The following is a 12,173-nucleotide window of genomic DNA, read 5'->3' as shown; positions in this document are numbered from 1 at the left end:
CCTAAAAGTTTGACAATGGCGTTTGGAATGTCGAGCCGAGCATAATTCCACTGACTTTCCAAAACGTCACTGTCAAACTTCTAGGCTTACAGGAAAGCGGCACCGAACGTCCGACGTACACGTTTTCTCGTTTAAAACTTCGGCCTCAACCTCGCTAATAACTTGAAGAATTGATGAGTAACTGTAATGCAGTCACTAGTAAAGTTTTCTTTTCAAGCTAAAGAAGAACCACTTCAGTAGATTGTTTATCATTAGAAGTTTAAGTGGATAAAAGAACATCTAAAATGGGTGTGTGGTAACAGTGGAACAGCATAATTTTCAGCAATGAAATCAAGATTGAGATTTTTATCGGAAGTAACAAGGTGATCCGAAAAAACATGAATTCTTTTATCTCGAGTGCCTAAATTGTACAAACGAGTTCTCAGCAAGCATTATGATAAGGGGCTCATGAGTGTTAGAGGTTTTGTCAGCGCTTTGCATTCTATCGGTGGAACAATAAGAGCGCGACTATACAGACGCGAATTTAGAGCGAGCGATTTAGTTTTCGCAAAGGAAAACCATGCACAAGCGAAACGCGAGAAATATCGCTGGCGAGAGCGAATTTCTGGTTCTCGCACATATCTAACAGGGTTTGATATTTATCGCTTCTCGCCACATATTCTCGCTCTCTTGGAAAATTCGCTCGCTCGCGTCTGCATAGTCACACCCTAAATGCGTGAAAAATATCAGCAGATCTTTCAAGAATGTTTTACGTGATCAGTGATTGATAAAGCAAACTTCGCTTGTAGTCTCCAGGTCCACGCTACACGTGGCCGAGCGGTCAAGGTGGCAACCTACTGCTTTGGGAAACCCGGGGATCGGGCCCCGTCCCTCACCCATTGTGGGCCTGGCCGACCACATAATGGTCTTGCTAAAAGAGGCTCTCTTTTAGCAAGACCACAGGGCGAAAAGAGTTTAAAAAAAAAAAAAAAAAGAAATACGCGTACATGTATTTCATTTTTAATAAATATGTTTTTATAAATTTTTTTTAATAGTATCGTTTAAAAATATTTTGCGACATTTCGTTCGAAAATTCATGATAGGACGCACAACGCGGGATAATTGGCAACTGTAGAAATAATGACCCTCTTATTGCCCGCAGGTCTGAAATAAAAATATGTAAAAATAATAATTAAACGATTAAATATTGAAACATTATAATAATTAACTTCATTTAAAAAAATAAAACGAATTTAATAAATTTTAAAATTTAACAACTAATTAGAGGGCGCTATTTAAATTTGAAATTTATCCACTACAAATAAAAAATTAAACACATGTAAACATGAACAGGAAAAAATGAAAACAATTCGGAAGATGATTTGAAATTAGCAACAAAAAGAGAGGGTATTTTGTAATCTTCTGATTTTTGTACCTTTTAAAACGAGAGTTGATGTAAATATAGATAATTATGGCTAATGTTAATGTAAGAACTGGGGAAAGTGTTGATCCTCAAAAAGAAGAACGAGAAGGAAAAGTAAGGGAAGTGGGATGCCAAGCTGTTTGGTCGTTGTCGTCTTGCAAACCAGGTGACGTAGAATTTAAGCTATTTTCGGATTTTTCTTGAAGTTATCAATTTATAAATATAATCAAATTTTAATAAATTTAGTCAACTATACCAAACAAGCAATAATTACTTACAAAATAAATCATTATAATTGATTGCTTTATAGTATTAAACTCTAGTTTACTTTAGCCCTACTGTCTTTTACATTAAATTTCATTTGTATAAAATCCCATAGTAAAAATGATTACAAATAAAAGCATACCAATTTTTAAAATTTTAACACATGTTTTTAAATAAATATATTTAAAAATGAATTCAATACACTTTTTTTAAAAAAATGACAATGTATACTTTGTTTTACTAGTACACTTGGGTATAGATAATTTTTATTGTAAATTCAGAATGAACCCTAAAGGTCTGAAGATCATGTGATTGTCATTGTAAAATTTAAAAATTCATTTTCATATAACATTGTTTAAAGCAATTTTTTGCTACATTCTATCAAATACATTAAGTCTAACATATTAGTGTTGAATGATATCTGGAGAAAGAAAATAAAATTTCATTGGCAAGATTACTGTCTGGAAATGCATAACCAAACAATAATTGTATATTCAAATGACATTCAATAACAAAAATAATAAATTGTTAGTATATATTTTGGAATATTTTTGATATATTAATATAAGGTATATTTATCTTAGGAAAATAGTAAATAGAGATGATAAATATACAAACAAAATTTACTTGATAGATGATTAATTAAAGAATGAAAAAAATGATAAGATCATTTAAATATGATTGCATAATTAATGTATTATATCTAAAAATTGATAAAGTTTTAATGAATGAATTCAAATTTTTTATAATGACCATTAACTCTGCTAAGCAATTCTTGCTATTTATCATTTTTCTTCCTTACTCTTTTAATCTGTAATTACTGTGAAAGTAATTGTAAGGCAACAGATCTGGACTATATAGCAGATGCAGCTGTATCCTGTCCAAAACTTTGGAGTAAAGCTTGTATTGTGCCTTGTGTGGCATTGAATTGTGAATGGGAACAATGACTTTGTTTATAATTGCCATGCCTCTTGTTTTTGATGACCTGGCACAAAGACTTAGTTTGGCAGTATGATTCAGCATTAATGGTTTTGCATGAACTCCATGTAAACAACTCCTTCACAGTTGAAGAAGACAATGGCCACAACCTTTCCTGCTGATGATGTAAGTTTGAACTTTATCTGAATAAGCAATGATATCTGTTGCCATTGTGCTGTTGTGCTCTTCATTTCTGGGGTGAAATGATGCACCCATGTATTGTTACCTGTATTGATGCAGCCTAAGAAATCATTGCCTTCTACAGAATACTGTTGAACAAAGTCAAAAGAAGATTAAAACCTTTTTCCTTTGATGTTCAGATGTCAATGAACAAGGAATCTATCTTGAACAAAATTTGCAATAATGAAAATAGTCATGGATGTTGGAAATACCTAACTCCTGTACAGTCTCTGAGACGATCATTCTGTGATAGTTTTGAATCATTTCATCAACCATCAGCACATCATCTGTGATTGGCATTGATGGCCTTCCCTGCCAATCAATATCTGTCAAGTTTGTGCACCTGTGTTCAAATTGCTGGTACATTTGACTATGGCTGAATGTGACACTGCATCAGAAAGCATACAAAATTAGACAAAATAAATTCGTTGGAACCCTGAATTTCAAGTTAGTGAAATGCACACTCACCATTTTGACTTAGAGACCCAAATACATTGAGTTTATAGGGGTCAGGTCAAAACAAAAATGAAATTCTACTTAGCTTTGATTTGACTTGACTCTCAAGAAGTCAAACTTTGTTAATTGTATTATATTTTGAATGATAAAGCCTATATACAATTATCTTTATTTTATAAAATATTTAGAGTTTATATAAATAAAATAAAAATAAAAATTTATATAAATAATCTGTTTTATTAGGTTTCGGTGTTGAACAATTAAGAGATAATTGTTTGGAAACATATTGGCAATCTGATGGACCACAACCACATTTAGTCAATGTCCAATTTCGTCGAAAAACAACTATTCAAGATGTTTGCATTTATGCTGATTACAAATTGGATGAAAGTTATACACCAAACAGGTATACTTAATTCATTTTAATGATATTTTATAACTTTTCAAAGAGAATATTATACAGGGTGTCTACTGTCTACTGGATCAGGTAAGTCAGGTATGAAAAGGAGTCAAAAACTTTCCTTTAAATAAATTGACAGCAACACTTTGTGTTGGTGAAAAAATATTTAATTTATACAGTAAGACCCCGCTTAACACGGGGGATGCGTTCCTAGATGACAGAGCGCTAAATGAAACAGCGTTAAATGGGGTCATCTTAACATGTAAATAAGGGGGATACATGAAACAGAACAGAGAATAAGAAAATTTATCAGTTTTTTTTTATATTTTGTAACATTTATTGTTAAATACTTTTTTATTACATTAATTATAGACTTATTTATTGCTAATATCGATATTTATTCATAAAACATTCATGAAAATAAAAAAAAGAAGTTCGAGTAAAGAAGTTATGTTTGTGATGAGGAAGGTTCTTCCTCATTTGACATCTTTTGTTTCTTTGTGAAGAAGTCATCTAACGCCGTTTGCATTTTCTTGTTTCGTTCAGCAAGCAGTTGTCGATAGCAAGACATCGCATCCATGACACTTCGTCTGGCCTTTGAACTTCTATCAAAATTTAAATCATTTTGTATAAACTGATCCATAATTTCCGTTATAGTGGCTAAACTTTTTTTAGAAAATCCGTTGAAAGTTCCTTTTGTTCCTCATCTTCAGAAACACTAATTTCGTCATCTTCATGCACCTGTTGTTCTACTAATTCTTTAAGATCGTCGTTGGAAAAACTTTCTCCGGTTGTAACTTGCAATAATTCTTCAATATCCTGCGCATTTATATTATCCAACCCTATTTCATTAGCTAGCTTGACAATTTCGTCGACATCAACAATGGATTCTCTTGTGTCAACATCCTTGCTTAGCTCTGGCCATACATTCTTCCATACTCCTTTCAAACATTTCTCGGTCACCTCATTCCAGGAAAGATTGATGTTGTCTACAGCTGTTTCAACTATTCCATTTGTCAGTTTATTTAACCTGATGAAGGCCTATGGAATAGGTTGAAAACGTTTGTTTTAAATTAAACTTTCTTGGCAACAATAAAGGTGTTAAATTATTATTTAATATTTTGCTGAGCACATTCTATATAATGTTGTCTACAGCATCCATGATGATATATTTTTTCCAAAAATCTCTAATGAATTGTTTATCTGCTCCATCTGTTTTATCAATCAGTTGTCGGAATGTCTGCTGCAGATAATAAGCTTTAAAATTTGATATTACACCTTGATCCGTTGGTTGGATTAACGAAGTTGTATTTGGCGGCAGGAAAACCACTTATACTGGAATGCATGTTGTTAAGTCAGACAAATGCGTTAGATGGTTTGGAGCATTATTGATCAAAAGTAGAGCTTTCGGTTCTAGTTTTTTAAATTCACATTAGCATTTAACAGACAGGCAAAAATGTTCGGTAAACCAATTCTAGAAAATGTTCATAGTGATCCAAGATCTTTTACTGGACTCCCAAATTACTGGTAAAGATGATTTTGAAATTCCCCTCATTACTCTTGGGGTTTTGGAATGATAAACAAGCAGTGGTTTTAATTTAAAGTCTCCATTAGCATTACTACCCAGTAGAACTGTTAAATGATCTTTTGTAGCTTTAAATCCTAATGCTTGTTTTTCTTCACAGGATAAAAATGTACGTTTTGGCATTCTCTTCCAGAAAAGGCCCGTTTCATCAACATTGAAAACTAGTTCAGGAGGATAATTCCTTTATTCAATGATTGCTCTTAATGTTGCTGGAAATGCTACAGCTGCTTTTGTATCTCCACTTGCCGCTTCTCCAGTAACCTGTATGTTATGAAGATTGTTTCTGTTTTTAAATCAATTAAACCACCCACAACTAGCTACAAACTTTCACTTGTGTCGCCTTTTTCATTCTGAATATGGTTAAAAAATTTTTCTTGTTTTTTCCATTATAATTGCTGACTTATGGCATATTGTGTTCAACTTCATCGTCAATCCAGATGGAGAGTTGTTATTCCATTTCCTCAAACACATTGCTTCTGGTACGGGTAATTTTTGTTGCCAAAATCATTGTGGTTGTAGTTGCTGATGATACGATTTTTTCTTTATTTTTTAAAATTGTCCGTATCGTTAAAGTTGACAAATTTAATGCAGTTCCGATATCAGATTGCCATTCATCTGCATCTAATCATCTGAGCACCTGCATTTTAGTTTCCAACTAAATGCTTTTTCTTGTCGCTTTACTTTCTTTTTCTTTGCAGTCACCCAGTGTAAAAACTAAAAAATTCCGTATTTATCACAATAAAATAAAAAAATATGTTTATATCTTTATACACACAATAAAGTTGATGACCAATCATAAATCAACTGTGACGCAGCAAACATGCGTTCAGTGATCCCAACGCTGCGTGTGATCTCTGGGAATTCCCATACTACCGCATAATACCGAAACAGCGTTAAGCAGGGTCTTACTGTATTTATATTAATGTCGGGTGTTTTAAAAAATGGTCAGTTAAAGCCATGTAAAAATTAGTGATGGGACAATACTAAACTTTTTCCCTATACTGATTCTTGTGAATACAGTAGAACCCCCCTATAACACAGGTTCATAAAAGACGGATTCGTATAACACAACAGAAAAATTGTGATTGTGTTTGTATAACATGCTAAAAGAGGCTCATATAACACAGTAAAAGAATAAGACAGATTGTCATGGCCGACTCATGTCTTAACAGGATTGGTCGAATCTGGACCAATAGTGGATGAGCAGCGGACCTACTTCAGAGCTACCAGCATAGCGAGGACACCGATTAAATGACCACCGTCCAGTGGCACGGTCATCAACTCATGACTCGTACAACACGGATTCATATAACACGGAACGTGTCTACCATGTTATAGGAAGGTCTACTGTAGTTTCTAAAATCCGGGCTATGCTGAAAACCGAGGCCATCACAATTGTCTATTCTGTAGTTTCTAAAAAAGTTTATTTTTGTTTAGAAAACTTGATTTACATGACAAGCAAAGTACATTCATTAATTAATAAACATCAAGCTTAAGAATGGAAAACAATTGGGAAATCCAGAATCAATTTTCAAAAGAAATCCAAAAATTTCTGTGTATATGTGGATATGCATACTTTTATTGTGTACAACAAAACAAATTTGTAATCTTATTTTGGATAAAGTTAATATTGCAACACTACCCTCAAAGAAATTACAGCTAATTCCCTTTTACTCAATGAACTATCCCATCATATCACTTAGGGTTGCCATCTTTGTAAACTGCTTAGTTGACTGCTTAGTTGACCGATACAATGACCAGGGGAAGGGGAAGGTAAATAAAGAGATGCACTTTTTTTTAATACTTTCTGTAATCAGCATGCTTCGTAAATGCTTTAATTCCATTGTATTTAACACTAAATGAGGTTCAGCAAATGATGCAACAAGCCAAACAAATATTATCATCAACACGAGTTAACCAATTTTTGATTCATTCACTGAGTGATGAATGTCTAGACCCTCTCATCTTCAATCAATTTTTCAATCAATGAAAAAATCAATTTTTAAAACTCAAAACGTCAGTAAACTTATTGCAAACAATTATTTTTACTGAGAATTGTGCAAATCACATTTGTTATGATTCACAGAATCATCTGTAAATCATAGCAAAAACATTTTTATATAAGCTGAAACTGATTTTGCTTTAACAACATCTTAAATATGTTTTTCAGTAACACTTTAATTTATTTAAATGAAAGTTTTTGACCTGTTTTCATAGGTACGCATCAAGTTTAACAAGAAGATTTGAACTTTTTAAGAAGACAGTTTGAATCTTGTTAAATCTAATGCAGACCTATGGAAGGGGGTCAAAAACTTTCTTTCAAATAAATTGAATACTTTTTTCTGCAACACTTTGTGTAGATGAAAAAGTATTTAATTTATTTAAAGGACTAAGCTGTTTAAGCATTCATTATAAGTAATCATACTAAATATAAAAAATAATTTTATATAATATTGTTTCAATTAAAATATGATTTTGTTTATATTTTAAATTGTTTTGCCTACACTTAAATATTTTTGTTGATCATCAGTCTTGATTTGAAATTGCTGGGTCAAGCTGAAAATGCCCTCATTTAACTAAAATTAATATTAACAGTACTTTTAATTGTGATTGGAAATAAAGTATCAATTGCTTTAAAAAACATATTTCTCTTAGTAATGAAAAAGAATAGTATACTTTTGTTAACTTCTGAAGTGTAACCCTATGCTTTTTCATTATTCCTTTGTTTGGTACACCATGAATTAGCATAACATGACACTTTTTTGGAACATATTTACCATGTTATATAAGGGACACCTGTACTTTCAGTTTTGATAGAAATGCCTGATGATTCACTTGACAGTAGTGAAATGCCATTGTGAGTTAATATAATCAAAAAGTATATCTTAAATTATTATCTAGGGGTAGAAGTCAGAGTTGGACACGAAATTCGGGTACTTGGTCTTTAACTGAAGTTAAAGACCAAGCACCCGAATTTCGTGTCCAACTGCTCTAGTCTTAAAACCATGTTTACAAACTTGTAAGACCAATCTTATCATATAGTGTTTTCTTCATCTAGATCAGGCCTGGCCAACCCAAATTGTTTCAAGGCCACTTTGTTCACACGTAATATTACGGTGGGCCACAATTTAGGCGAACATGCTTTTAAAAAAGTAAAACAAATACAAAATGAATAAGATTTTATTTTCATATTAAGAGTTTGTACTTGCACTTGTGCATTATAACAATGACACATGCAAATTTTCATTTATTTAATTGTTTTGGTATACACAACGAGAAACAAAAGTTTTAATAGATATATAATATCGCTTAGCGGGCCACACAATTTAACGTGGCGGGCCGCGGGTTGGCCAGGCCTGATCTAGATGGCAGCTTCTGCAAAAGGTTCGTTTCTTCTGAGACAAGTCCTATATCTTCTTTCTTATAAAAAGATACAGGAATTACCTTCCTTTCTTTTCTCCTGCTTTCTTTTGTTTCCTGTTTTATTCTTTTTCTCTATACAACTTACTGAACTTCCCTTCAGATATGCAGCACAGATATAGTCTGATTACCTTATTCCTGTTTGTTGAATGCCACCAAGATTCATCATATGTCTTGCAAACATCACCATGAAAATGTGCTCAGTTACAATGCCTGACAGACATTCAACATCTTAAAATACTTGTCCCATCACTAGTAAAATCAGTTAATCAGAATCAGAAAAATCGGGCATTTTTGGGGTATTGGAATTAAGCAAATCTTGTCACAATTTCCAATTCTTAAAACAGTTCTTCCATATTTAACAAGAAAATTAATTATTTGTTTCAGTTGAATATAAAAAATTTTTAAAGTTATGATATTTACAATTATTAATTTTATTGGAAACTTTCACATTGACAAAGCACAGAGTACATGACACCCCATATACACGATGTCTGTTATGGCAAACTTTTCTGTAGTTGGAGAGATGAAAGATTGCAATTGGTTGGTACTAATTGTCCTCATTTTAGAGAAGATAGAGTGGTATTACAGTTGCCACCCAGCTAGCATAGGGTCACTTGACGAGCAATTTCAAATCAAGACTGATGATCGACAAAAATATTTAAGTGTAGGCAAAACAATTTAAAATATAAACAAAATCATATTTTAATTGAAACAATATTATATAAAATTATTTTTTATATTTAGTATGATTACTTATAATGAATGCTTGAACAGCTTAGTCCTTTAAATAAATTAAATACTTTTTCATCTACACAAAGTGTTGCAGAAAAAAGTATTCAATTTATTTGAAAGAAAGTTTTTGACCCCTTTCCATAGGTCTGCATTAGATTTAACAAGATTCAAACTGTCTTCTTAAAAAGTTCAAATCTTCTCGTTAAACTTGATGCATACCTATGAAAACAGGTCAAAAACTTTCATTTAAATAAATTAAAGTGTTGCTGAAAAACATATTTAAGATGTTGTTAAAGCAAAATCAGTTTCAGCTTATATAAAAATGTTTTTGCTATGATTTACAGATGATACTGTGAATCATAACAAATGTGATCTGCACAATTCTCAGTAAAAATAATTGTTTGCAATAAGTTTACTGATGTTTTGAGTTTTAAAAATTGATTTTTTCATTGATTGAAAAATTGATTGAAGATGAGAGGGTCGAGACATTCATCACTCAGTGAATGAATCAAAAATTGGTTAACTTGTGTTGATGATAATACAGTATTTGTTTGGCATGTTGCATCATTTTTTGAACCTCATTTAGTGTTAAATACAATGGAATTAAAGCATTTACGAAGCATGCTGATTACAGAAAGCATTAAAAAAAAGTGCATCTCTTTATTTACCTTTCCCTTCCCCCTGGTCATTGTATCGGTCAACAAAGCAGTTTACAAAGATGGCAACCCTAAGATATGATGGGATAGTTCGTTGAGTAAAAGGGAATTAGCTGTAATTTCTTTGAGGGTAGTGTTGCAATATTAACTTTATCCAAAATAAGATTACAAATTTGTTTTGTTGTACACAATAAAAGTATGCATATCCACATATACACAGAAAATTTTGGATTTCTTTTGAAAATTGATTCTGGATTTCCCAATTGTTTTCCATTCTTAAGCTTGATGTTTATTAATTAATGAATGTACTATGCTTGTCATGTAAATCAAGTTTTCTAAACAAAAATAAACTTTTTTAGAAACTACAGAATAGACAATTGTGACAGCCTTGCTTTTCAGCATAGCCCCGATTTTAGAAACTACAGTAGACCTTCCTATAACACTGTAGATACGTTCCGTGTTATATGAATCCGTGTTGTACGAGTCATGAGTTGATGACCGTGCCGCTGGACGGCGGTCATCCAATCGGCCGGCGTCCTCGCTATGCTGGTAGCTCTGAAGTAGGTCCGCTGCTCATCCACTATTGGTCCAGATTCGACCAATCCTGTTGAGACACGAGTCGGCGATGACAATCTGTCTTATTCTTTTACTGTGTTATGTGAGCGTCTTTTAACTTATATACATATAGATTTTATATGAATTTTAATAGAATTGTGTTAATTATAACCCTGCTGTGTATTAATGATAACTTTTAAAAAAATTTTCAACAGATTAATATGCATTAGAACAGTAGTTTTATGGCAAATATTATATTTTCTATGTATTTTTAAAAAGAAAATAAGTAATAGTACAATGTATATATTTTTATTTTTGCTTACAAAATTTTTATATAGATTAATTTTAAACAGGATATCAATTAGAGCCGGAAGTCACTTTCACGATCTTCAAGAAGTAGAAGTAGTGGAATTAAATGAGCCAAGCGGTTGGGTTCTCATACCGTTACGTGATTCTAACGATAAACCTATTAGGACTTTTTTAGTTCAAATTGCAGTTTTATCAAATCATCAAAATGGACGCGACACACACATGCGCCAAATAAAAGTTCATTCTCCAGTGCAAAATGTTTGCATGTCTGCTCTGAAACTTCCTCCATTTTCTAGTGTTGAATGTTCTTCATATAGTTGTATCAGATAAGTATAAACCACGTAAGCAAATCATTTTTCTGAAAAATAAAAAGTTTTTATAAAGAATCTGTCTTTTAGTTACTCATTTTTAGGATATTTGAAATTCACAAAGAATAGCAGAAATTTAATTTAAATTTAAAAATGGGAATAAGGGGCGAGTGGTAGGATTTTGTCACTGATGATGGCTAGGGGAAACTTTCCAGGCAAGAAAGTTAAAATTGTATGTAGCACCATCTGTTATGAGATTATATTTTAACTTTTTATATTTAAAAATTAGGTAACTTCCGGTTCAGATAGGAAGTTACGTAATTTTTCCAATTAACTATATATTCTAATAAAGAAAGAGGGGCTGCCTGCTTTTGCAAACTTAACTTACTAGGAAGAAAACGGGGGTGAAGAAAAGGTTCTGAAGGGAGAAGTATAAAGGAAAAGGGGGAAAAGTAAAAGTGAAAAAAGTTCTTAAGACCTCAGAGTGCGGCATTGAAAATTATAATAATCAAAATTACAACAGTTGACAAAACCGTTATACAATTGTGAGGACCCGAATATAAGAATAACAAGATTCGATTTAAATCTTTTGTTTATTTGCCATTTTCCAACCAATGTTAGACAGAGTTAATTCAACCACAGAAACAAAAAACAGAAAAACACCCGACAAATTTTCTCATAAAAATCATTCGTAAACCTTCGTTCCCACGGCAATACTTGCTTGTAGAAGATGAGTTAACTGTTGAAAAATGATTGTCATTTAATTCACCATTGGTCAAAAGGGACTTTCACCCCTGACGTACATCGTGAAATTTCGAAACCGAGAACCCGAAATAAAAAGAAAACGAACGATGACGTAACGCGAGAAAAGTTTCGACAACTGTCAAGTGAGTGTGTGTGCCATGGATTATCGTCTCCCGCCGTT

The 12,173-nt window shown here is 32.4% G+C and overlaps 1 protein-coding gene across 1 annotated transcript; it reads left to right on the top strand.

Moving 5' to 3' along the window:
- The first annotated feature begins 1,326 nt into the window (after positions 1 to 1,326).
- APC10 (anaphase-promoting complex subunit 10) lies at positions 1,327 to 11,326 on the top strand. The gene is made up of 3 exons (XM_067286514.1): positions 1,327 to 1,568; positions 3,524 to 3,686; positions 10,985 to 11,326. Exons 1-3 carry the CDS (start codon positions 1,451 to 1,453, stop codon positions 11,268 to 11,270), a joined length of 567 nt encoding a protein of 188 aa, XP_067142615.1. The 5' UTR covers positions 1,327 to 1,450; the 3' UTR covers positions 11,271 to 11,326.
- Positions 11,327 to 12,173: the final 847 nt, after the last annotated feature.

This window comes from Centruroides vittatus, unplaced genomic scaffold, assembly GCF_030686945.1.
Source record: "Centruroides vittatus isolate TY-2023 unplaced genomic scaffold, ASM3068694v2 scaffold_3315, whole genome shotgun sequence".
In the NCBI taxonomy this organism is placed as follows: Eukaryota; Metazoa; Arthropoda; class Arachnida; order Scorpiones; family Buthidae; genus Centruroides; species Centruroides vittatus.
The sequence above is the reverse complement of the archived record's forward strand: the minus strand, read 5'-3'. Positions and strand labels throughout refer to the sequence as shown.